The 27,607-nt window shown below is 42.6% G+C and overlaps 3 protein-coding genes across 4 annotated transcripts; all 3 read left to right on the top strand.

Moving 5' to 3' along the window:
• Positions 1-2,369: 2,369 nt before the first annotated feature.
• LOC109883311 (ras-related protein Rab-3C-like) lies at positions 2,370-12,883 on the top strand. Its single transcript, XM_031827652.1, has 5 exons — positions 2,370-2,638; positions 5,365-5,604; positions 9,871-9,989; positions 10,075-10,199; positions 10,412-12,883. The coding sequence occupies exons 2-5, from the start codon at positions 5,365-5,367 to the stop codon at positions 10,597-10,599; spliced, it is 672 nt and encodes a 223-aa protein (XP_031683512.1). The 5' UTR covers positions 2,370-2,638; the 3' UTR covers positions 10,600-12,883.
• A 928-nt stretch (positions 12,884-13,811) lies between these two features.
• LOC109883307 (erythropoietin receptor) lies at positions 13,812-19,140 on the top strand. Its single transcript, XM_020475329.2, has 8 exons — positions 13,812-14,103; positions 14,476-14,611; positions 14,805-14,971; positions 15,074-15,225; positions 15,373-15,529; positions 15,669-15,756; positions 15,889-15,976; positions 16,145-19,140. The coding sequence occupies exons 1-8, from the start codon at positions 13,854-13,856 to the stop codon at positions 16,850-16,852; spliced, it is 1,746 nt and encodes a 581-aa protein (XP_020330918.1). The 5' UTR covers positions 13,812-13,853; the 3' UTR covers positions 16,853-19,140.
• A 3,280-nt stretch (positions 19,141-22,420) lies between these two features.
• Positions 22,421-27,443, top strand: LOC109883315 (zinc finger protein 653-like). 2 transcript variants are annotated; one of them, XM_020475338.2, is made up of 10 exons: positions 22,421-22,805; positions 23,038-23,075; positions 23,177-23,488; positions 23,630-24,183; positions 24,317-24,491; positions 24,652-24,742; positions 24,884-24,995; positions 25,168-25,282; positions 26,007-26,106; positions 26,327-27,443. In XM_020475338.2, the coding sequence occupies exons 1-10, from the start codon at positions 22,510-22,512 to the stop codon at positions 26,502-26,504; spliced, it is 1,971 nt and encodes a 656-aa protein (XP_020330927.1). In that variant the 5' UTR covers positions 22,421-22,509; the 3' UTR covers positions 26,505-27,443. The 2 variants fall into 2 exon arrangements, with proteins under 2 accessions (XP_020330927.1, XP_031683511.1); XM_031827651.1 differs by having other exon boundaries at positions 22,436-22,805; positions 24,637-24,742.
• Positions 27,444-27,607: the final 164 nt, after the last annotated feature.

Genomic DNA, 27,607 nt, shown 5'->3' with positions numbered 1-27,607 from the left:
ACAGTTTGAGTTGTTACCCTTGATGGAATCAGGAAATACACTCTCCTACAGTTTGAGTTGTTACCCTTGATGTAATCAGGAAATACACTCTCCTACAGTTTGAGTTGTTACCCTTGATGTAATCAGGAAATACACTCTCCTACAGTTTGAGCATTTTCTTTGGAAAATCAGGTGCAATACTGGGTCAATAACATGCAACATATTGAGACCAGACCACACAGTTAGTGCCCACCTCTTGGAACAGACGGGTTCTAACTTCATTATTGTGATGGACATCACATTTATTTTAAACAGCTTTGAATAAAAGGACCGACCAGTGCTTTGCTGGCAAGCCTGGGAGGAGAGGGATGATGTCTTAATAAAGTTAGAATATCACTAATGGATAACTGGACAGAACCCAAAACTAATGGTGTTTCAGAGTGAGTGAAAAAGCTTCTAGTCTGGTTGTTTTAGCTGCATGCATGTATGTATCTTTATTAGCGTTAATGTCAAACTACAATGTTGAGATTTTGACTCAGAATAGTTTGTTTACAGTGGCAGATCAAATAAAAAATAACATGTATTTATATAGCCCTATCAGCTGATATCTCAAAGTGCTGTACAGAAACCCAGCCTAAAACACCAAACAGCAAGCAATGCAGGTGTAGAAGCACGGTGGCTAGGAAAAACTCTCTAGAAAGGCCAAAACCTAGGAAGAAACCTAGAGAGGAACCAGGCTATGAGGGGTGGCCAAGTCCTCTTCTGGCTGTGCCGGGTGGAGATGTTCAAATGTTCATAAATGACCAGCATGGTCAAATAATAATAATCACAGTAGTTGTCGAGGGTGCAGCAAGTCAGCACCTCAGGAGTAAATGTCAGTTGGCTTTTCATAGCCGATCATTAGGAGTATCTCTACCACTCCTGCTATCTCTAGAGAGTTGAAAACAGCAGGTCTGGGACAGGTAGCACGTCCGGTGAACAGGTCAGGGGTCCATAGCCTCAGGCAGAACAGTTGAAACTGGAGCAGCAGCACAGCCAGGTGGAATGGGGACAGCAAGGAGTCATCATGCTAGGTAGTACTGAGGCATGGTCCTCCGAGAGAGAGAAAGAAAGAGAGAATTAGAGAGAGCATACTTAAATTCACATAGGACACTGGATAAGACAGGATAAGTACTTCAGATATAACAAACTGACCCTAGCCCCCCGACACAAACTACTGCAGCATAAATCATCATGATGAAACCATTTAGTATGGAAAGAGAGTGACAGTGTCATAGGATATCTTGTTTAGATTCCTTATCATGCATATACTTCATGTCTCTCAGCAGTCTGGGCCACTCCTCTTGGATCAGAAGGAAATACTTACTCTTGAGATGTCAGACAGGCTTAAGTGGCACCAGGAAATAGCATTCTTTGAACTCCAGCAGCACAAATTCACCTACTCTCTGATTAGGAGAGATTTCAAGAGAAATCTCTCCCTATGTAATTAGAGGTAAACCAGGCCACCAATTCTGTAATTTCTTTGTTTACTTTTCAAAAAAAGTAAAAGACCAAATTATCTACAGATACAGGTACACCACAACCAAACTCATTCACTCCCCATGTTACATTACCCAGATACCACAGCAGGTCAATGAGCCACAAACTGGTGGTGTTGGTATGGTGGATATGGTGCTGCTAGAAGTAAGCCGTGTGAACTAGAAAACAAAGTACCCTTCATGTGCAGTAGTAGAAAAAACATTTCACACACTGCTGATTTCTGGAAAAGTAGTGACTATGTGCTAGTGTCAAACAGGATTTCCAGAACTCGGTGCACGTTTTATTTTTTGCCCTAGCACTGACCATCAAAGCCGTGGTGGCTTTGATTATTTGAATCAGCCGTGTAGTGCTTGAGCAAAAACCAAAACATGCACCTAAAGGGGGCCCTAGGACCGAGTTTGGGAAACCCTGGTCTAAAAGACCAGGAAGTGTCAAGGGTGTACACTTATTCACTCATGGAAATTATTCTGATTTATTAACTGGTGGATGCTTTTACAAAGTTGGCTTACCATATCTGTACGAAAATATTAACTTACACAACATTTTAGAATCTAAACCCAGTGATCTCATTAGTGTATTTCTAATGATCTGCAACTCTCCATGATCAAATGTTGAGTTATACTCAATAAATTATGAGGTTGGCAGACTGCAAAGCATCTCCAAAATTCAGACCAGAAGACCCAGCTGAGAGTATTCCCTATTTTATTCAACAATTTAATACACATTAACATAAGTCAAACACAAACATACTGTATATGCTGCCTTGATTTGCGAAAGTTCTCATTTCGAAACAGGCTAGAGCTGAGTGAGGGATCATAAAGTACAGGAAATTTTCTCTCTGGAAGTGTGTGAGAGATTATAGCTGTGTGAATACTGTCGTGTGAGGTGGCCACTACACTGTCTGCTGCGCTCTCGAAGGGTGGGTGCTCCTTTGTACACAAACGAGATCCGGGAGCTGCCTGTTCTATTCCGCAAACGCTCAGAGGAAAACGGTGAGGCAGAAAGCCGTGGGCGGAAAGAGAATTCAGGTTGTTGAAGACCCTAGGGAACTTTCACTCTTCACTTGAAAGGAAATAACATTGAAGGTTAAAGTCAAAGAATTTCCTTTTCCATAGATTAGGTAAGTGGTTGGAAAAAGTTTGGTAAATATTTTCTGCGCCTTTGTCCAGCTTCCTTCATGTACAAATATAAATAACTTGCTGGGCATTGTATTCTCGTTTACTTAACTCAATTTAATGTACACTGGACTTAGTTTTACATGTTTCTATAATGTGACAACAGGTTTTCGAGTCATCGCCAATTAATCCTCGAGGCTCGAGCACCTGGTGCGATTTGATGTACGGACGGATTTTCTTCACCCGCATTCTCTGTATAGAGTCTACTTTGGCAGTTCTATATCATATAGAGATATAGCGGTCACACTCTAGGCGGCATGTGCCTTCTCCCTACAGTTTTCAGCCATTAGCTTCATCCATGACTACCTCATGTGAACTAAAATCCTGACGCTGTGTTTCAACGTTTTGAAACGTCAAATCATCGCTTGCTATGTGGCATTTGCATTAGCGAGAAAGAATTCTTTAAATAAAAAAATGCACAGATCTATGCAGCTATGGGTGCCTCCATCTGACAAAACTATACCTCCCGAGTTACGCTTACATACAGGTGTTCAGAACACGCTCCATGGCTAATTAGCACAGGTGGTCGCCTCTTATCTTCAGTAAACAAGCTCTGTAACATGGAGATATGGCCTTGTGGGAACACTAACCACAGGAGGTTGGTGGCACCTTAATTGGGGAGGACAGGCTCGTACTAATGGCTGGAGTGGAATGGTTAAAATACATCAAACACATAGGTTCCATGTGTTTGATGCCATTCACTCCTTTCCAGCCATTATTAGGAGTCGTCCTCCACTGACACTAACCCTATCAAGGTGTATCAATTCAACCTTTTAAAATTATTTTTCACTGGTATGAAAGATAAGGTCCTTATGCTTCCAAAACAGACGCTTGTTAATGTTCAGATTGAGCATCGGGGCTCTTAACAAAACTCCCCCATACAGAAGATGCCTTTGTCCAATAACTTATGTGTAATGTCATGATCAAGGGCTTATAGAGATGGTGAATGGACACTTGACAACTTTCAATATGATGGGTAGAGTGAGTGAGTGAGTTGACACAAAAGTATCGGCCTACTTATTGTGCTATTCATTTGAGTTTGTCCAGGTATACTGAAACCCCTACAATTTACTAACCTACCTCCTTCACCTGTGTTTATGACCATTCTTTAATAGGGAACAGACAGCTGCCAACCAAGAGTTAATTTCCTATAACAGCTAGGGACCTGACTCCGTGCCAGCTGAGAGACCACACTAGGCCTATTCACCATAATGGCCTCTATTTGTTTTACAGAACTAATGCTTCTCCAATGCATTAAAAAATGACTCCCATTTCAACTCTACTAAGTGGAGGCCTGTTCTGTGATGACAGTGATGTAAAATCCGTCCCGTCAGAGATGTACCCGATTATTGTGGCAGATGGTGGCATGCCAGTATTAAATTCATCACCCACTGGTCAAAGTAATCTAATACTACTTGTCCACAAAGAGTTTTGGCCATGTGTTTCTCAACACCTCATCATTCAGTGACTTTGGTCTCTAATATCTTAGAATAGTTTGGACAGTATGACTGCAGCATTGGGCTGGATTATATAATATTATTATTGGATATTGAATTGAGTGATATTGGATATTGTAGGCTACTCATTGCCTCAGCAGCACAACAGTTGTCACAGATTTAGGGTAGAAAAACAGTTTCCCCAAATATTATTTTGCCTTAAAGACTTGAGCCACAGTGTAAATGTGCATGATGTGACCAGGATTTAGCAGGCTTACGTTCTGAGGGGAAAACAACATTTGATCCAATGGGTTTCCCGCATATTCTTTATACACAGTGTGGGACCTATGATCCAATGACTTCAGACCCACAAAGCAATGGTCAGATGAAAGTTTGATTGGTGCCATGTGATAGGGGATTATAGTAGACCTGCCTTTTGCACAGAATCTTTACAAAATCGTTTTGGCCTGTACATCATGCATTTGCCATATTTAACACATTTACTGCACAGGTCATCCCCCATGTTAAAAGTAAGGGGCAGTGACTCACTCTCACACCCCTATAATCTCTGTGGGCACAAACATGGAATCATAGCGATACAGCTTCAACAACAGATTTTCCTTGCCCCCCAATAGTGTCTGTGGACCGTCCTCTACATTCCCCTTTGTTGTTAAATATCACTACATCTTAAGATGGACATGCTGAGCTAGCTGGCCTGGCCCATTAATTGGCCTGTCGGTTATGTTCTGGACCGGTCTCCAAGGAGACAGTCCTCATCAGAGGGAAGCTGTGGTGTGCAGCCCTGATTGATCAGCTGAGGACGAGGGGAGAGACCATGGACTCTCTTTTCACGCCCATTCCTTGCAGTCATTACACCCACTTTTAGGAAGGAGTGACAGACACTAAAAGGTCTTTATGGTGTGCAACTTGATACCCAGTGGCAGATGCTTGCAGCCTGCAAGTGACTGAGTCATAATAGCTATGACGAGCAGGTTTTAAATTCCCCACAACCCTTCATTACTGGATCATAACAATTTAGGGGACTGGGCCTGGCCTGTTGATTTTACCTACCAACTGTTGGTATGAAATTGAAAGACTCATCAAATGTTATGTCACATGCGCCGACTACAACAGGTTACAGTGAAAGGCTTACTTACGAGCCTCTAACCTGATGATTGTGTTTAATTCACACTGAGCTGTAGTATCACCTCTCACACCTCTGCCTTCCCTTCTAGATGGCGTCAGTGAATGACTCTCGCCTTCAGCAGCAGCCTGCCCAGAAGGATGCGGCCGACCAGAACTTTGACTACATGTTCAAGCTGCTGATCATTGGCAACAGCAGTGTGGGGAAGACCAGCTTCCTGTTCCGCTATGCTGATGACTCTTTCACCTCAGCCTTTGTCTCCACTGTGGGCATAGACTTCAAGGTCAAGACCGTCTTCCGCAATGAGAAAAGGATAAAGCTACAGATATGGGTGAGTTAGCCTTATGCATTTTGTCCCACATGCCAGCTATGGTCTCTAAAACATGATTGCCACCTTTGTGCCACGTTTTTGCCATCATAGTGGACTCTCATACACATCCCATCAAGAGGAAAGTTGTCTTCTGTATTAAACCACAATATAAATCCATAGGCCAAATCCTTTGCTATTGAATTGAGTTTTTCTGACAGATGGCTGATAATTCTATAGTGGGTCAATCACCAACTTTCATCTGCAAGGCCCTTGCATTTTACACAGTTGTGTAAAAATACTTTGAAGTACTACTTAAGTTGTTGTTTGGGGGTACTTTACAATTAATATTTGACAAATTTTACTCCATTTTATTCCTAAAGAAAATATGTACTTTTTACTACCATACACTTTCCTTGACACCCAAAAGTATACATTACATTTCGAATGCTCAGTCAGGACAACAATATGGTCCAATTCACATGCCTATCAATATTATGCCTCTGGTGGACCCACTAAACAGAAATACTGCATTTTTAAAAGATGTCTGAGTGTTGGAGTGTACCCTTGACTTTCTGTAAATCATGCCATCGGGTTTGCTTAATATAAGGAATTAGATTTATAACATGTCATTTTTTACCTTTACTTAAGCATGAAAATGTATTAGTTTTTCCACCACTGTAATTAAGTACATTTAAAACCAGACGCTTTAAGACTTAAGTAGTATTTTACTGGGTGACTTTCACTTCAGTCATTTTCTATTAATAAATCCTTTTGTGACTAGGGGGCAGTATTTTCATTTTTGGAAAAATAACGTTCCCGTAGTAAACGGGATATTTTGTCAGGACAAGATGCTAGTATATGCATATAATTGACAGCTTAGGATAGAAAATACTCTAAAGTTTCCAAAACTGTAAAAAATATTGTCTGTGAGTATAACAGAACTGATGTTGCAGGCGAAAGTCGGAGAAAAATCCAATCCGGAAGTGCCTCATGTTTTGAAAGCGCTGCGTTCCAATGCGTCTCTATTGAGCAGTGAATGGGCTATCAACCAGATTACTCTTTCTCCGTATTCCCGAAGGTGTCTACAGCATTGTGACGTAGTTTTACGCATTTATGTTGAAGAATACCCGTAAGCGGCTACATTGCGCAAGTGGTCACCTGATGGCTCCCAGAGTGACTCTCGCGTAAAATACAGAGGTAGCCATTATTCCAATCGGTCCTACTGAAAAACGAATTGTCCCGGCGGATATATTATTGAATAGATATTTGAAAAACACCTTGAGGATTGATTATAAACAATGTTTGCCATGTTTCTGTCGATATTATGGAGCTAATTTGGAATATTTTTGGCGTTTTCGTGACTGCAATTACCGGGTGATTTCTCAGCCAAACGTGAAGAACAAACGGAGCTATTTCACCTACAAAAATATTATTTTTGGAAAAAAGGAACATTTGCTATCTAACTGGGAGTCTCGTGAGTGAAAACATCTGAAGCTCATCAAAGGTAAATGATTTAATTTGATTGCTTTTCTGATTTCCGTGACCAAGTTACCTGCTGCTAGCTGGATAAAATGCTATGCTAGGCTATCGATAAACTTACACAAATACTTGTCTAGCTTTGGCTGTAAAACATATTTAGAAAATCTGAGATGACAGGGTGATTAACAAAAGGCTAAGCTGTGTCTCAATATATTTCATTTGTGATTTTCATGAATAGGAATATTTTCTAGGCATATTTATGTCCGTTGCGTTATGCTAATTAGTGTCAGTCGATGATTACACTCCCGCATGCGGGATGGGTAGTCACTAGAGGTCTATTAAGGTATCTTTGCTTTTACTCAAGTATGACAATTGAGTATTTTTTCCCACCAATGATTTTACCCTCTGTCTCTCTTGTATGTTTTTCAGAAAACTTGGTTTCTCATCTCAAGCTACTGCAATGTGTTGCTGCTGCTTGTACCACATGCTCTAGAAACTAAGGCTGTGTTTGGACAGGCAGACCAATTCTGATCCATTTTCCACTTATTGGTCTTTTGACCAACCACAGATCTTTTCACATCAGATCTTTTTCAAAGCTGAACTGATTAGTCAAAAGACCAATTAGTGGGAAAAAATATCAGGTTCTGTGAAAATACTTGAATTACAGAGCTACCAGATTTTTACAATTTATTTCTCTTTAGCCTAGTCCCCTGATGTCTGAAAGTGTTTCAAAGCAAACTATTTCCATGTACAGTGAATGATGTTTAAACAAGACAAACATCCTATATGGTATTGTATTCAATCAAGATGAATCAGCAGCAAACGTGTCCACACCAATGTACACACCAAAACCAAGCTGACTGACGCACTAACCCTGTTTCCACATAGGACACGTGATTTGGCTTAATGTCGTCAGTGGTGGCTGGGATCACTGAATGCCATCCGATGAGCATCCAGTGATTTTCAAATCAGAGAAGAATGAATCCTTCCTCAGTTTGCCTCATACATTGGAGGTGTGGAAGTAGCAACCATGTTCAATAAATGAGCCCTGGCTTCGAGAGCAAGTGTACAGTTAATGAACAACCCTATTTGGATGGCGTTTAATCTGCAGCGTCCTGTTTTCACTCAAACCCTCTGAGCCTCACCAATCTATGAAGGGTGTACAGGTGGTGCGCTGTCCACACTGCTGCAAGCTTTCCTCCGCGTCTGTGGCATGAAAGGCTTGAATTTGTTTTTTTATCATGGTTTTAAAAATGAGTTTAATTTGAAGCCTTCTATAGAACCATTATGGTTCTACTTCCTCAACCTGAACCATACTGTTTATTCTAGGAGGATACACCACATGGCAATATGTTAACTGCACAATGACACACCTGGTGTCGGAACCACAAAGCCCAGGGCTTAGAGTGTGTCCCTGCTTTGTGTGGGCGGCAGGACCAGGTGACGCATGCTGAGAAGGGTCCTAGTGACATCAATGGCTCTGACCACCAACCATTTTACACTTATTGTCATCATGCATATGCTTTTGGACAGTATTTTCTTTACTTGGTGTATAGATAGTTGTGGAGACAGTGTATTTGGTTAGTGCTACCGTAAGATCCATTACGATGCCAAATATTTGATCATGTCTGCACATATCAGATAAGATATGCATCTGGTATCTTTCATTCATAAATGAAACAAATGACCCTGAGATGACGCAGACTCTCCTTCTGGGTAAGGTCATTTAACAGAAGTACACCGCTGCGGATACACCTCCTCACACACTTACAGAGCACTTGTCTCTCTAGCCCGGCACCTGCTCTAAGTTAAGAACAGCTCTATTTCTTGCAATCTCTAAATCGGTGGCAGTTTGTTCGGGCTGACTACCCTGCACACTATTAGCCCTAATGAAACATTCATAAAACACCCACCCCACTATTCAGTGATGTGAAGTCCTCCAATGCAAATGAGGGACCCAGGCCAGGTTACCAAGCGATGGCCAAGGATCGTTGCCGTGCCAATTTAATCCCCACACCTGCTTGACTTTTTTTCACGTTAACCTTTTCTAGGGAAGCAACTCTGACATCACACTCAACCTCTACTTAATTGAAAGGGGCGGCAGTGTAGCCTAGTGGTTAGAATGTTAGTAACTGAAAGGTTGCAAGTTCAAATCCCTGAGCTGACAAGGTGCAAATCTGTCATTCTGCCCCTGAACAGGCAGTTAACCCACTGTTCCTAGGCCGTCATTGACAATAAGAATTTGTTCTTAACTGACTTGCCTAGTTAAATAAAGGTAAAATAAATTTAAATTAAAAAGATGTTTCCGATAAACAGCTTTGCGGCACCAGAGAGCTGTTATCGACATCTGACGCTCTGTGTTCTTTTTGTTCTTACTGGGTTCTTGTTAGTTTTTGTTAGTGGGCCAGGGTTTGTTGTTTGACAAGATGGACATGACAAATGTAGACATTAGTCTTTGTTTAATCATGTATCTGACACTTTAATTTCTAATAGTCTGAAGTTGACAGTGGCTTTGGGTGGGAAGGTTTAGGCTGATAGGACAATTTAAAGAACAAGGCACTATCACAGAAGTATGTTTATTAATGTCAAATATCAATTTTCTATTTACATTTTTTATTTTTATTAATTGTAGTCTTTTCTAGACCTACTGAATATTTACAAGCGTATACACACACACTCACCTCTAGCATCTCAAGTCTGTAGGCCTTAGTCAATATTGCCCCCTTCTGGTCTCACAAAATACCACAGAATGTAACATGTTCCCAAACCTAACCTGTAAAGAATGACCATCCATCATGTTCCCCACAGGACACAGCGGGACAGGAGCGCTACCGTACCATCACCACAGCCTACTACAGAGGAGCCATGGGCTTCCTGCTCATGTATGACATCACCAACCAGGACTCCTTCAACGCTGTGCAGGACTGGTGAGTGAAAGGTTCCATCATTTCCATATTGACCCTGCTGCCTTCTCAGACTGTGTATTCGTCTACTCTCACCTCGGTCATACAGGGCAACTCAGATTAAGACATACTCTTGGGACAACGCACAGGTGATCCTGGTGGGAAACAAGTGTGAACTGGAGGATGACAGGCTAGTCCCCACAGAGGAAGGCCAGAGACTGGCCGAAGATCTTGGTGAGTAGTATCCACGACAGCATGCAGTCTTCGCAAAGACTATACACCAAGAGGTCACACTACCACAGCATACTGACCTCATGAGAACACACTTACACACAGATATAACAGGGGACACCGAACACTTAAGTCTAAATATCTCATCTGCTTTTCTTGAAATCTCTCCACAGTAAGTAATTACTCTACTCAATTTCCCTGTCTCTGTCTGACAGGGTTCCAGTTCTTCGAGGCCAGCGCCAAAGACAACATCAACGTGAAGCAGGTGTTTGAGCGGCTGGTAGACGTCATCTGTGAGAAGATGAACGAGAGCATGGGCGGAGATGCCAACCTGTTGTCCAATCACAGGAGCACCAGTCTACAGGACTCGCCTCCAGAGAACCGTGGGGGCTGTGGCTGCTAAATCCCGCCTCACTTCTCCTCACAGCCCCACAACAAACCCTGGCACTGTGCGTGAAGTATAGAGAGTACACCTCACAAACTACACCCCAGTCTCACACCCCCTAACACAGCCACTACAGTGAAAACCATAAAGCAGCCAGCTGAGATAACCATTGGTCCCCTCCCCTCGGTCCATCCAGCGTCATCCCACATATCCCCTGCTCTAGTTTCTGTATTCCCTGAAAAGGCCCCATCTCTCTTGTGTACTGTGGCCTTCACCCCCTGGTCATTATTTTAGGTCATTGTGTTCAGAGTTTAATTAATGAAAATATAATAGTTTAAGACTCAAACAGAGCAGAAGGTGCTTTTGTTTTGGATGCCCCCTGGCTAGGTGCTCTGCTTCGAATGTATTCATTGGACTAAACTTCTCAGAATCCAAAACCGGACACAAAACAGCACCCCAAAACCTGAAAAAAAATATCCAAATTTTTGCTGTCATATCCTTGATCAAAATCTATATGTAACTGTAATTAATGAAATCAGATGACATCATCCAGACAATCACAAAACGGAGTTATTCTGCTGCTTTGGCCTTTTGCTTCCTTATTCCCTGACCTCCATGCTTTACTCTGTGACACTGAAGATGCAATTTTGCCATGTCCTCAGAATAATTGTGCACTACTATTTCTGAGACTTTCTTAATTAACCACTACTGCTTATGGGAAAGAGAAGGTGAAAAGTATGAGATTCTGCTCCAAACAATGTTAGAGCAATGTTGTGCTCTAGGATGTTTGTCTGGGAGGAAGTCGTATAACACTAATGACACTGACACGCGTCATGTGATCTGCTCTGGCATGTCCCCGCTCACCCCTCTGTGCTCCCTTCCTACTCATTGTTCTTACACTTTCCAACCCGATTGCACCAGGCTTCAACAGTGTCCTGTAATCTGGATGTGCCAGTGTAAACTGCCTGCATTACTTGCATGATGTTACTGTACTGTTCTTACATCTAAGTTACTGTCTATGAAGTAGCCTAATTAAAGCGAGGTGATTGGCCAAGCATGACACCCATGCTAATTAATTTTCCAAATCATATGCTTAAACAGAAAGACAAATGGTGCACCTAAAGCATGTACAGTACATTCCATTGTACTGCTTGGATGGCTTCAGTAGAAAAAATATGCATCTCTCCAACTGGACTGGAGAGACATGCATCTATCTCCCTGTTCTCCGGCCCTCTGTTACTCACAGACACTGCCATTTCCCCATCACTAGCCCCACACTGTTCACTGGTCCTCTGTTACTCACAGACACTGACATTTCCCCATCACTAGCCCCACACTGTTCACTGGTCCTCTGTTACTCACAGACACTGACATTTCCCCATCACTAGCCCCACACTGTTCACTGGTCCTCTGTTACTCACAGACACTGCCATTTCCCTATCACTAGCCCCACACTGCTCACTGGCCATCAGTTAGGGTCAGGCACGGTCTCGGCGTGATAGCAGCCTTATGTTTTTACGCCAAAGCACTGCTAAAGCTGAGGGGTTGGGTCAAAGCCCGCCAAAAGTATTCATGAGCGCCTACTCTCTCCCATTGCTTATCACAAAGACACTTATCCACCTGGATGCACAGCTGATGCTGACTCGCTGTTTGATATTAGCGGGCTGATTTGTATCAAGTGATTTCCCCTGTTCATCTCCTACCACAAGCAAGTGGTCTCCCCTGTTCATCTCTTACCACGAGCAAGTGGTCTCGTTGTGGTGTGAAACATTTTACTGGAGACTTAACTGTTAACCTTTTATAGCTGTGTTTAAACACTATACCCACATTACATCTGCATTATGCCCAAGTTGTAAAGCTTTCTGGCTGGTTGTCAGTGTATTTAAATAGGGTTTTTCTTTCTGCTGCTGAAGGTAACTGGATTGAAAGTGGTGAGGTTTTACTGAAAGTCCCGAGGAGGACTTCTCTAAATCACATGCTGATGCACTGATACCCAGTTTATCTAAATACTTCAATGTCAGTTGATTAAAAAAACATTTTTGGGGATAATTATGTTCATCTGAAGTTGTGAGTCATTTTATCCTTTTATTTTTTTTCTGTGGAATTGGTTAGTTTTGTGTAGTCTGGCATTCCATAGGTTATATAGGAGGTTTGTTATACTATTAAGGGGGAACTATACTGTTGTCTTAATGTATATTTGTTTTGTTCCTATTTAAAGCTCTGTTTGATGGAAAATCTTATTAGAAAAGGCATATACATTGAATGTGTTTATGAAAATAAAGACTTCATTACAAAATATAAATGCTGAGTTGTTTTATTGTGCAATCCTGATGCTAAAATCGTTTAGATGATTAGAACTTGTGAAAGCACAACATCTATGCATTTAAGCAGACAAAGGCTTGAGACCCATGTTCTATGTGGTTAGGTTAGTCTTCATGGTGATACCATCTATAATTTATGGCCTTACGTCCTACCTCCCTTCCCATTTGGAGGGGGGGGGGTTTAATCTAACGACACAGAAAACCACACTGCCGTGGTACTCAACAATAAGAGGTGCCCTTTCCTGTCACCTACCAGTTACCCACATCCTTTCTGTGTCCTTTGCAGTTCATCTACTTGCAATGTTTTGCAACCTTTTTATATTTTTACATCATACTGTAGTCTTACATCATATACTGGTGCCTATCAGTGATCTTCCTTAGTGCCAAATGAGAAATCCTCAGCCTGAGCCCACTAAAGTCAAGTGATGTAAGGCCAGGCTAAATTACATTCAAATGATGTAGGGTTGGGATGAGCCTAAACGCCCCCATGCTTATCACGGGACACTACCCCTTGCAATACAGATAACGCAGGTCGAGCTCAAAAACATGGGTGTAGGTCAGAGATAAGAGACCGTTTATGCCGAGTTGTGAGTTCACTGGCTCCATGTGTGTTTTCAGTTATTAGGCCTACCCTATTACCTGTGTATGTCTGCCACGTGCCTCCTTTGTTCCTCACAATAAGGAACCTCAATTATGCATGTCGAAAAAAATACCCACTACAACTAAATGCAGTTGTCACTTAGAGTTGTGTTGTGACCCTCAGCTTTCTCCGAGGGTCCTTGTGGTTTGGGGGGACATATTGTTCCAATGGAAGCATGTTGTAACCTTACTCTAGTCCCGCCCACAGACATGAGTGAAAATATTTTGTATGCTCCACCTCTACAGTTGGGTTTGAGTAAAAAGTAAACAGCTTGGCTTGGACACCCGCTCACACCTTATCTCCTGTGATGCATGCACAACTGTGTTGCACTATCCATAGTATCTCAGAGACAGACTGTCACGAAGCGAGATGGAGAAAACAGACGTTGGGAGCTGGTTGCCTACCAGTTATGCAGTACAACAGAACGCATAGGCCGCTTTGTTCTCAGAGGAGACAAAAAGATGACAAACAATAACCTGAATAAGCTGTTGGCTTTTTGTGTATTATTTTGCACTCAGAAAACATCCATCGTGCATGGTGCACAAGCTTTGGAAACTAAAGGTAGGACACATTTTCCCAAATAGCCTACTTGTTTTCTTCACCTTCTGTAACACAAGTGTTTACAATTACAACGCTTATTTTCAATCATGTTATATTTTGTATTTCAACATAATAGGTTTGATGTTTTAGATTTGGGTTAAGATAGACAGGTTATCAATTGTCAAAATTTTGTGTGTTTCCTTGCACAAGTTGGTCAATTTAATAGCTGTTAAAAATAGTTATAATAATCACTAATCATCAATAGTCATTCCTCTGGAGCTGTTTGGAGACTTACTTTAAGTCTTCACCTGTGTTTACTAAATTGTTCAAACCAATAATGCCACAACACACATTTTCCTTGTGGACTAAGACTTCCCTCCCTTGTCCACACAGTGTCTCTGCTGCTCCACGCTGAGCCAGAGAATCCAAAGTGCTTTGCTGAAGGGATGTCAGACCTCACCTGCTTCTGGGAGGAGGATGAGGAAAGGGCTGGCTCTGCTGACCAATACTCATTCATATACACATACCAGTACGTCATGATCAGGCAAAGCGTTCAGTTAATAATTGCTGCTACGTGTACCATATCCTCTCACCCTGTCTTGGTAGAGGGTAGCTACTTGCTATGAACATGTGTTTTGAAGAATGATCACCTCAATTTTCCATTTAGCCTAGAAACTTGATACAAAGCGTAAACAATCCAAAATGTCGCTCCTCCTCTGCAGGAATGAGAACAGCAGTGAGTGTTCCGTAACTGCCCTACCAGCAGCAGGTGGCAAGAGGCTGTATTTTTGCAGGTTGTCCCAGACTCAATTATTTGTGCCCCTTGACATCCGGGTGTTTCGGGACGACCTGCTGATCCACAACCGCAGTCTCTTCATTGAAGTTGTCTGTGAGTTATAGAGTTTTGGTTGTGGGTGACTTTTGGGAACTATTCCATTCGTTTTTTCTCAGGATTTAGGAATGACATTTTCTTTTCATGTCTGTGTGTCAGTCCTGTTAGACCCGCCTGCCAATCTGACATTGACGAGTACAGGGACGCAGGGGCAGCTGAAGGCCAGCTGGCTGCCTCCCTCTCTCAAGTACATGGGTGACAGCATGATGTACGAGGTCAGCTACGCCATGGCAGGGAGCCACATTGGAAAGGTATGAACAACACACACTCATATCAGAGGTAGAAGTTTGTTACCAGACAAGAGAAACGTTTGAAGTTCTTGTGAATAATGGTGCCGTTCCTTTCTTGGCCTTTGGCAGAGATGTGTCAATGACAATGCATTATCATCTCGTCTTCAGGTGGAGGAGGTGCAAGCCAGCTCTGAGCTCATCTTGCGTGGTCTGCAGTCAGGCACTAAGTACAAGGTGCGCATTCGTGTCAAACTGGACGGCATCAGCTACAGCGGCTACTGGAGCGCCTGGACTGACCCGGTACTGATGGAAACAATGCCTGGTGGTAAGCTTCAAACATTCACATGGTCACCAAAATAATGTGCTTGTCTCATGAGCTAAACATCTTTGTTCTATTTGTGAGGGATCCCTCCCTTGGATTTCATCCCTGGTGTAACCTTGTTGATGTGTTATCTTATTTGCAGACTTGGACCCTCTCATCGTGTCCCTGAGTCTCATCATCTCTCTTGTCCTCACCCTGCTGTCTCTCCTTGTGCTCATGTCTCATCGCAGGTCAGTTACCATAAACAACAAGTTTCCAATGTTCTTAGTCTACCACTGTAACTACACTCTTTAGTGATCTCCTTTGTAGAGACATCCTCAGTGGTGTATTTATGGAATAAGACTGTACAATATTGTCCTCAGGTTCCTGTTGAAGAAGATCTGGCCAATCATTCCCACCCCTGAAAGCAAGTTCCAAGGCCTCTTTAAGGTTTATGACGGTGACTTTCAGGTGAGACAAATAAATCCAGTATTATTCTTCGTATCCTTGGAATATGAAACTCGGTATGAAGTACCCTGTGCAGTGCTTATCTATATCCTTTGTGTGTATCGTAGTCTGTTCATCTTGACTCAATATTAGTGCAGACTCCTGAACCTCTCTCATTTGGTTTGTCAATAGGAGTGGTTGGGCCACAGCACTGGAGGCTTATGGTTGAGGCCAACCTACTTCTACTCCGAGGAATTCCCTGCGCCACTAGAGGTGCTCTCAGAGGTTAGCCTTGGTCCCGTCTTACCCAGCTCCGCTTTGCCGCCCAAGGCCTCAGAGGCACTTGGTGAGGAGGAGGATGAAGACAAGAAGCTAAAGAGGGTGGATCCTGCATTGATGGAGGGGTGGAGAGAAACCCCCCAGGAGCACTGGCCGATGGACCAGCTCCGGGCTATTCATAGGCACCCTGCACCCTGGACCCAGTCTTCTCTACTGGAGTCCCATGATGCCTATGTCACCCTCAATGCTCAGAACCACAGTGTGGAGGAGCCTCTGGACGACATATTGGAAGAAACCTTGCCCCTGCAGGTTCTCTTTGCCTCTGGAAGGACATCCTCTGAATCTCGATCAGACTTGTCCTCCAATGTCCAACAGAGCTCAGGATCGGGCCGCCTCTCGTCCCAGTCCAGTTTTGAGTACCCAAACCACACCTGGCCGTCCAAGGGCCCCGGGTACACATACATGGCGGTGGCCGACTCAGGCGTCTCCATGGATTACAGTCCGATGAGCTCGAATAAGATCGATGACATTGGGAAGGGAGTTATCTATACCAATGAGTACAAGAACGAGATCCCTGCACACAGAAGACCCATAGGTTCGCCCATTCACTTTGCATTCTGAATTAAGGCTAAGCTATGTTACAGGCTATGTATGAACTGAGGCTTAAATGTCCATTGAAGCTGAAAAACAGTTGGGATGTTTGGCCAAGGCTTCTACATGGACTCCATCTTCTTGTCAGTGGAATGTAAAAAGCCAGGGTGTAGGCTACTCTCATAACTATGAGATAACAGACAAAGCAACATTTAAGCTCAAAGGCTTTGGTGAGGAAAAGTCAAAAGTATCCCTGATAAGGATTTCATACTTCTTTGGATGTCACAAGCTCATTCTCACAATATCCCGTCAATCAGAAGGCAGCTGCTTGAGAAATACATGACCAACTAAAACACTCTAAAGCTGATATTATAAAACACGTGTAATGTGTATATTCTTAAATCACTGGATCTTGTAGGTCAATTTATAAGGTTATTTACTATATTTTTATTGGAATAACTAGATAAAGTTGACACTTAAATTTATAAATATTGTGTTTGTCTATTGTGTACTGTACAAGAGTATCACTAATATGTAGCCATGGTCTTAACATGAAGCTCCTGCGAGAATGAAGAGGTACTGTAGGATGTGCAGGAATGTGTTTAGGCAATGTGTCACATTTCAGTATGATGCTATTGTACACCTCTTGCTTGCAATGGATAGATCAACAAAGGTTGTAAAAGTCATGATGGTTCCAGTGTATGAATGTGTGTATATCTGTCTAATTGTCACCTCATTGAATCTTACATGTTATCATACATTTTGAGAGGCCATAATTGCTGAAACTGTAAATAATTCAAATGTTTTTTTTGTTTTTTTAATAAACACCAGTTTGTTGAAAATGTAGGTAATTCCTCCCACCCAACAAACAAACATTGTGATTTGGCTAAATGCATGGGTAGATTGAAAAAAGCTTGTCACATTTTAAGTTGTCCATTGGTAAACAATACAGTTGTATATATAGGCACATGTGAATATGACAATTCAATGTGGTAGGGTCGGCACACTCAACTCTGACCCTACAAGGTCCGGAGCCTGCTGGTTTTCTGTTCTACCTGATAATTAATTGCACACACCTGGAGTCACAGGTCTAAATCAGTCCCTGACTAGTGGGGAACAATGAAAACGTAGTTGAACTGGCTTCGAGGTCCAGAGTTTAGTTTGAGGGTGGTAGAGTATCGCAATATTCTTTCCATGGCAAAACTATAACAAAGCAGATTAAACTCTTTGGTCCTTTAAAAGCCTGCTATATGTAAAATATTATGCGCTATAGCTTGGAAAATAAATAAATGTGGATGACAACAAAATGATTTGTTTCCAGCATTGGGGCGGTTTTCCTAAAGAAGTTAAATCTGTTTCATGTTTTGTTTCTTTGCCAAGATAGGGGTATCGTCCCGTTCCTTAGAATGTGGACAGTAGTTGAGTAGCCTGGGCATTGGGGAAAAGGGTATTGGACGTCATAACAAGTGAAGTTCACAACTTTCCTTATATGACTGACCTAGATCTTAGCATAATGAGATGAGGTTCTGATCTGTCCAGATAAGATGAGGAGCACAATCCCCTCACAGAACACAGGTATAGAACATAGCCTAGTAAATAAGGGGAAATCATTTAAAAACAACCCATGGGAAAATTTGTTTAGAATAAAGGCTCCAATCAAACATGTTTTGTTTATTTTTAGTTTACTAACATTTGGAATATGAATTAGTTCCTAATTTGTCTATCTTTAAACCCTTTGCTTTTCAGTGATTTTTTGTGTTCATTTCTAAACAAACTGGTGAATGTTTCCTGACTTTTTCATTAAATGTTATGATAATACTGTGATGATTACCTATATGAAACTTCTGACAACCTATCATTTCTGTAACTCTCTTTATGGTCAACAAAAATGTCAATATAATGCCTGAAATATAACATAAATGTTAATCAATTCTGATGCGCTTCTATATTTGATATCTTCACAATATTTTTATTTTTTTGTACTAATACGATTTAAAAAATGTATGGCATTAAAGCAAATTAAATGTTATTGGTCACATATACATATTTAGCAGATGTTATTGCGGGTGTAGCGAAATGCTTGTAAACTGTGCACCATTTGATGTACTTGTTGTCCTTTAGTTGAGAAAAATGTGGAGAGACATTCTAATTGTCCCTGACAGCTAATAGTTATAGATGGTTTCGTTGTTTAGCAATAAAACCGACAGGTGCCCAACTATGTGGCAAAATCGACAGGGTTGGCTTAGATTGTTGACAACATGTACACTATATTTTGTCTCCAATGTTTATTGAAAACATAAATAAAGTTGTACAATGAGCACTTGTTGTCTCAAATACATAGTTACAGTTGATGGTTAGCTAGCTAGAAATGTTTTGCCATATTAGCATAGACGTGACATCAGTCAAAACAAGACATGGTAAGATAAAACTAGCTGAAACAAGCCACTTAAGATTCCCCACATGGCAGTTTATTGTCATTGTTGCTAGCTATCTGGCCACCTAGAATGACAACAACATACGGCCTTCTGCCCCATTGAAGCGTGCGCATCGTTTTCGTGACGTTCTCTGCTATCCCGTCTATAGCATCAGCCTAATCTTCCCTCTACAAATGATCTTAGAAAGCACCACAGGCACAACGGTTAGACAGAAAAGTAATGTAAAGGGGAGTTGAATGGTTGAATGTGAAGTCACATTGTGTAGGAGAGAAGACAACAGTGCAAGGGAGGAGAACAGACTAAAAATATATTGTGCCAAAGCAGTCAGGAACGGTACGATTCAGTCGGAGGAGTGGTTTAATTCACACAAAAACTTTGCTGAAAACTTTTTGTAAACACTAGTGAAAACCATTTTGTGCATTGGAAAAAAACTGTTCCCATTGCATCTCAGTCTTTGGGAATGCAATTGTTTGATATAAGTATATACTTTTTTTTGAATGTCTTTTATTTCTTCCTCGTCCACTGTGAAGTAATTTAATAGATTTCAAACCATTGTAAACTCCATTGAGCGATTGGGGCAAATGACCAGTCGCCGTTCTCGTGCCAGACTTGAGACCTCCTCATCCTTAGCAATAGGGTCTTCTGTGATCCCAGCACCAGAAAGGTAAACATGCCACGTGTCCTGTGGTCCTGCTACAGCAGGGGCAGAGTTCCAGTCCTGGTCCAAGGTACACCTAACCTGAAAGTAGCAGTCTAACACTGAGAGGACAGGGTCTGAGGAGTACCCACCAGCATGCCCTTCACACTCGGACTGGAACGAGGCTATGACCCGATAGGGGGCCAGACTAGCGTCTCTCTCGTCCAAGGTCTGTGAGGGAAATGCATCCGTGTATACAGCATACAGCAGAGCAGAGATGTGTGCAGCAAAGGACTGTTCCGCCAGCTGAAGGCCACCACTCACCCCAGGCCCGCGCAGGTAGCTCTCCAGTCCGTCCACGATGATCAGCGACGGAGGGGCAGCAGATCCAGAGGCTGATTCATGTAAAGAGGCAACGTCCTGAAGCTAACTTGATTTTCTGCAATAAAGTCATGCCAATAATCATAACTGTTTGCTTAGGAATTTTCAGGAAAACATTTTCTCCCTCTGATTTTTAGGGAGAACTTGGCAGTGGGCCCATCAGGCATGTTTTGTGCTGATAAGTGATGCACATCTCTGTGACTGTTAGGGGTACTTAGAGTGGGCTCTCTTATCTTCTTAGGAGGCAGGATAGTGAGAAGAGATAAGCATCCATCATTAGGCCTACCTCACAAACAAAGTACATACAAATGTATAATTGACTTGCTGCATATTCCAATTGAACATGACACCAAATAAAAGTGCTTGATGTCATAAGACATTGTTAGGTCAGTGGGCTGACCAATGATTTCAATAGGGAGTGTGGTGCTGTGTGTTATGTTATGTCATGTTTATCAAGGTAGTGCCAAAAAAACACAGCTGCTGGACCAAACTAGATAGGTAGTTTTTATTACACCTTTATTTAACCAGGTAGGCAAGTTGAGAACAAGTTCTCATTTACAATTGCGACCTGGCCAAGATAAAGCAAAGCAGTTCGACACATACAACAACACAGAGTTAATACGGTAGAAACAAGTCTATATACGATGTGAGCAAATGAGGTGAGATAAGGGAGGTAAAGGCAAAAAAAGGCCATGGTGGCAAAGTAAATACAATATAGCAAGTAAAACACTGGAATGGTAGATTTGCAGTGGAAGAATGTGCAAAGTAGAAATAAAAATAATGGGGTGCAAAGGTACAAAATAAATAAATAAAATAAATACAGTAGGGAAAGAGGTAGTTGTTTGGGCTAAATTATAGGTGGGCTATGTACAGGTGCAGTAATCTGTGAGCTGCTCTGACAGCTGGTGCTTAAAGCTAGTGAGGGAGATAAGTGTTTCCAGTTTCAGATATTTTTGTAGTTCGTTCCAGTCATTGGCAGCAGAGAACTGGAAGGAGAGGCGGCCAAAGAAATAATTGGTTTTGGGGGTGACCAGAGAGATATACCTGCTGGAGCATGTGCTACAGGTGGGTGATGCTATGGTGACCAGCGAGCTGAGATAAGGGGGGACTTTACCTAGCAGGGTCTTGTAGATGGGTTTGGTGACGAGTATGAAGCGAGGGCCAGCCAACGAGAGCGTACAGGTCGCAATGGTGGGTAGTAGATGGGGCTTTGGTGACAAAACGGATGGCACTGTGATAGACTGCATCCAATTTGTTGACTAGGGTGTTGGAGGCCATTTTGTAAATGACATCGCCGAAGTCGAGGATTGGTAGGATGGTCAGTTTTAGGGTTGTTAACACCGTGTCCAAAGAAGGGCCAGAAGTATACAGAATGGTGTCGTCTGCGTAGAGGTGGATCAGAGAATCACCAGCAGCAAGAGCGACATCATTGATGTATACAGAGAAGAGAGTCGGTCCAAGAATTGAACCCTGTGGCACCCCCATAGAGACTGCCAGAGGTCCGGACAACAGACCCTCCAATTTGACACACTGAACTCTATCAGAGAAGTAGTTGGTGAACCAGGCGAGGCAATCATTTGAGAAACCAAGGCTGTCGAGTCTGCCGATGAGGATGTGGTGATTGACAGAGTCGAAAGCCTTGGCCAGATTAATGAATACGGCTGCACAGTAATGTTTCTTATCGATGGCGGTTAAGATATCGTTTAGGACCTTGAGCGTGGCTGAGTTGCACCCATGACCAGCTCTGAAACCAGATTGCATAGCAGAGAGGGTATGGTGAGATTTGAAATGGTCGGCCTAGTAGTATGTGAATAGCTAATTACCTTCAAATTTTTGGGGCTCAGGTTGGACATGGATTCTTGTAATGATCCTGGAAGGCTCTGAATTTGAACCTGAGTAAAAAATGAGACTTTGAGCCCCAATTCAGAGGCAGCAGTCACCGCTGCAAGTATCAGCAACTAATGGTTGATGCTACAGTCTCCGACCACCAAGGCACTGTATTTTGAAATCCTTTTTTCCATTGTGTTGGTTAAATATCCTAAAGACAAGGGTCAAAATATCGGTCATATCTTTATTTAGCTATCTATCCACATGTATGAACTTGGTTTATCGTTGATAAAACGTTCTGCTCAATGCATGATGTGCAAGGAACATTTTCGTTTCCCGCCAAGTGGTTTCACTTCCTGTAAGACAACTTCCGCTAGGAATGACAACAACAGACAGCTGTTGTCAAGATGGCGGATGGCTATGGAGGAGAGGAGGGTCCCCTGGACGCTGAAGAAGCCGGGGATCAAATTAAATCAATTTCGAGGCGTTGTAGAGGCCGTCCCAGGCTCACGGATTCTGACCGAGCACAAAGACGGCTCGAGTCCCGCAAGAAGTATGATGTTAGGAGAGTTTATCTTGGAGAATCTCACAAGGTTTGGAGTGAGCTTCGCCGGCGAACGAGTTTGAGTGACGCTGGACTTGCCGAGTACCTAATCCTGCTCAACTCCACGTACGGGGAGATATACCGGCAAAAATACGGAGGGTAAGTTTACGAATAATACATCAAATCAGAATATCAAACTAGCTAGTAACTAATATTGTTTAGCTAGTTTATTCCCTCTCTTGTCATCTGTTAAATGTGAGTCCTTTCCCCAGGCCACCTCCTTCAATCAATTGGGTTAGCTAGCTCGGGCTATCAACTCAATAGTGCTTAACGTTAACACAGTATCCTCATGCAATAACGTCACTGTCATATTTATATTCCTGGCCGCTAGGAAGACAACCCCAGAAGTATGTACAAAACTGAAAATAGGTAAGAAAAAACACAACATTTGATCCATTTGCCCATAAAGAAAAGTAGCCCTACATGAGGGATTGATACATTTGTCACTGGTGATACTTATTTTCTTACAGGGAAAAATGTGAGAGTGTCTAGCCTTTGTAGTATGGTGACCTGGTACCAGGATCACTCCCAGACCTGTCCACATGAACCGCAGCTCAGAGCTCTGGAACCCCAACCTGGATTCTCCACCTCTGCTATCTGGCAGTGTGATGCTGACCATTCATTTGTGCAGCACCTCTCCTCACCACCAAGAGGGGCCAGTGAGCTTGAGATGGAGACAGAGATGGAGGAGGAAGTTGACAGGGACACAAGGACAGAGGAAACTGGAGGAATCATGACCAGGAGGAGGAGGAGAGAGACAGATGCCCACAGACAGCTCACTGGTAAGAGATACAGTACATTCAGATACTAAGTTGGCTTTTAATTGTTCTGGGTCGCATGTAATTGTATGGGAACCACTGATTTGACAAACCAGGTAACCTCTATTTAAATGCATCTGTATTCTGTACCCTTGTCTTTCCTAGATGCAGGAGGGGATTTGGAAGTGGCCGGAGCCGGAGCCCCGGTGACTATGGATCAGGTGGAGCAGGCCACAGCTCTCAGCCAGCTCCCAGGGATGGAGGCCCCATCCAGGGACACTCCACTGATGGAGCATCTCTCTGAGAATCAGTCTGTCTGGGAGATGGAGGTGGTGATGGAGGCAGGCAGACAGCAAGCCCAGGAGTCTGACGAGGAGGAGACGGGTTACAATGCTGTAGGGGAGGACATCAACCCAGAGGAGGAGGCGGAGGACCTGAGAAGAGACAGGGGAGATGAAGGAGTGGGTACATCACAAGATGGCTACGAGTGTGTTGTAGTGACTGCATCCTTAACTGACAGACTGGACAAAGCCGATGAGGAGGACACCACACAGACATTGGGTGACACAGTTGGTGTAGACACTCAGACCATCCACCATCCAGTCCCAGCTTCTATGCAGGTGCCTGGGCAAGGGGAGCTATTTGATTCTCAGACACTACAGACTGTGGGGACCACCTGTGAGATACCAGACCAGCGAGGAACTCTGGACGGTTCTCAGGTTTAAAATACTCATTAGTAATTTGTCTTGGAATTTTATCACACTCAAGTAGCTGTCGTTCCTGAAAGCACTGCCTTTATATAGTAATATTAACATGTAGCCTATCCTATGTCCCTCTGCCTGTCATTTGTAGCTGATCATCATCACTGGCCCCAGCTATGAGGCTTTGGCATCCGAGGGCATCCAGCTCAACATGGGGGGTGGAGATGTGGAGGAGGTCACCTGCACTGTCATAGAGGGCGTGGCTTACAACCAAATGTGCCAGTCAGTGGCAGACTTTAAGACAACAGAGGAAGACTCCATCACAGGTACTGCTGGCACAGTATTTTAGCCTTTGCTTACGCCGACAGACAATGCATTAGAATATGCTGTAATTGTTGTATATGTTGATTTAAAGGATACTGACATTGACAAAAATCAATGATGAATAGCTTGCTATTCCAATGGTTTGAGATATTTTTCTCTCAGGCCTCAGTGACAAGGAGCTGCTCCAGCCCAGTATTGAGTCTCATGGCTTGGAGCCGACCTGTGAGAGGGAGCTACAGAGGGGCCTAAGCAGGTGAGTGGCCAGCATGGAGAATTATGGGGATCACATCTGTAGAGACAAACTTATATGGACATGTCATTTTCATTCCCATCTTGACTTCCTCAGAGCACTTCTGTAGACGAACCACGGGCATCACTGCCTTTTCTATTTCAGATGTAGAAGGAGCAGACGAGGTCCTGTCATCGAGGCAGACGGAATGCTCAAGATGTTCCACTGTCCGTATGAAGGCTGTAGTCAAGTCTATGTAGCCATCAGCAGCTTTCAGGTAAATAGGCCCTTTTAGGCACTCTACACTTCAGCTTTTGCCTTGAGTTGGAACACCTTGACCTTGTTGTGCCATTAAGTTACGAATAAAGAAAATAGAAATGCACACATGTTGCTGTAACTACCATGCTACCATGCTGTGATTCATAATATCTTTTTTATGTTCCATGCAGAACCATATGAATCTGGTTCACAGGAAGGGGAGGACCAAGGTGTGCCCCCACCCCGGCTGTGGCAAGAAGTTCTATCTGTCAAACCACCTGCATCGCCACATGATCATCCACTCAGGTGGGCACAAAAAACTCTAAATCTGGGCTATACTGATATACTGTACATTGGCGCATGAGCTAGTAGTAATGTATTCATATGTATCCTGCCATGATGTCTACTGTATAATGCAGCTTTGAATGTCAACCTGTCTCTAAAGCTAATGGTTTTGACCGCATGGAACTTTACTGGGTGATGCTTCACAATCGCCTCGCATCTAACCGTGCTGCCCGTGAAATGATTGCTGACCTGATTGTAAAATCTCCAAACATTACACTGGTCTGTAGAATTACCAAATACAATGGCTGTTAAATACACAGACTGCTTTCAGCAATATTGTCTAATGGGGATTCTGAATCACTTCCAAATAAAATCTAATTGTTGAGAGCCCCAATCAGCAGAGAGGCTAAATGAGTTGTGAGCTGTCCTGGCGACTCAACATTACAAGCATCTGAATTCTGCGCCTCCAGACCGTGCCCAACCCCAACTAACTTTGTCCCCTCATTTTTCAACTAAGTTTGTCACAGATGCCGTACCCCCGCACATTGACTCAGTACCGGTACCACCTTTATATAGTCTCGTAATTGTTTATTTTGTAAATATTTTCTTAACTCAATTTCTTGAACTGCATTGTTGGTTAAGGGCTTGTAAGTAAGTATTTCACTGTAAGGTCTACTACACCTGTTGTATTCTGCTCATGTGACAAATAAAATGTGATATACATTTTTCATCAAACTTTGTGTAGGAGTCCGTGACTTCATCTGTGAAACGTGTGGGAAATCGTTCAAAAGGAAGAATCACTTGGAGGTTCACCGGCGCACGCACACAGGAGAGACGCCCCTTCAGTGAGTGAAACACTTTGATCACTCAAGTTTTTACTCCCAGACGGTTTATTTCATTTTCTCTAAACATTTTATATTTTGGTTTTGTACAACATATGCAATTTTGTCTCACAAACAGAAATGACTACATTGCACTCCTAAAAACACTTTCTGCTGATTTGAATCATCTTACATATTCCCCCTTCATCTCATGTCTCAATCCACTCCTCTACCTCTTCTGCAGGTGTGAGATCTGTGGGTACCAGTGTCGCCAACGAGCATCTCTCAATTGGCACATGAAGAAACACACCCCCGAGGCCCACTACAACTTCACCTGCGAACACTGTGGCAAGAGGTTTGAAAAGCTTGACAGTGTTAAGTTCCACAAGTTAAAAAGCCACCCAGACAAACAGGCAACATAAGGCGCAGTGCTGCTGGAATGTGCACTAAATATCAACTGGTCAGGGTCAGACCAGAAAGGGACTGAATCTGTCGACACAAAGAACAAGAGAAGAAGAGTGCCCATAGAGGCAGGTATGCCTTTTTGGGGAAAGAGCAGGTCTTTTGAATAAACACTCTAAGGACATTGCTTAGACTCGCTCACTATAATGGACTTTAGACCCTGCTCTCAAAGCTGTGCTGGACACAGCCTTTTTAGAGCTCACAGAGACAGCCTAGCTGTTGATATTGTACATTTCAGCACAGTTGTTTACATAATGTGCTGTATGCCTCTAAACCATACTGTCTAAACCATATTATTAACATATCCATAGACTCTTTCTTTTTTATTCACTTTTATACACTTGTCATCCACAGTTGTAATGTACTTGTTGGAAAAAATACATGTACATGAACTGATGCCTGCTGGTAAAATGCCAAAACTAACATAACTTACATATTCATGGGGAAATGATAGTTACATCTTGAGTAGTAATTGTAACAATGTGCATATGGATGTAAAGGACATGTCAATGGATTCAAAAAGAAGAGTTGTGTTGTCACACAAGTGGGTTGCCTACTTTGAAATAGAGAATTGGTCATTTTTGTCGTTGACCTGACCAAGGAGTAGTCTTTTTGTGTGAAAGTCTTGCATCATCTTTCAGGTCTGTCTGTTGTGCTGTGTGTCTATGAACAGAGTGATGTTGTCTTGTGGTTCTAAAATGGCAAATGTAGTTTTTGAAAACCTTTTTTTGTAAAGTTCCAAAGCAGAATCGCTAATTTATAGTTATGTTCTTTTCCTGTTTTCTATATCAGTGAAATTATCAATGTAAAATATGTGAATATGACCTAAATAGATTCTGTACATATTTCTGGAAGATACATTTGTTTGAGACAAATGTAAAATAAAAAAATGAGTACTATATTGGAGTTTGGGATTGTCTGATGTGGCAAGGAAAGGCATAATGTGAGCGTTGTCACACTGACACAAGGAACTGCCAAACACATTTTCAGTGCATTGTGGGATGAATATAAGACACATCAGGTATGTCACCAATGGCTAGTATGACAAATGTTCTAATTCATT

Source organism: Oncorhynchus kisutch, linkage group LG6 (assembly GCF_002021735.2).
Source record: "Oncorhynchus kisutch isolate 150728-3 linkage group LG6, Okis_V2, whole genome shotgun sequence".
Taxonomy (NCBI): domain Eukaryota; kingdom Metazoa; phylum Chordata; class Actinopteri; order Salmoniformes; family Salmonidae; genus Oncorhynchus; species Oncorhynchus kisutch.
This window is presented reverse-complemented; position numbering and strand designations above follow the sequence as displayed.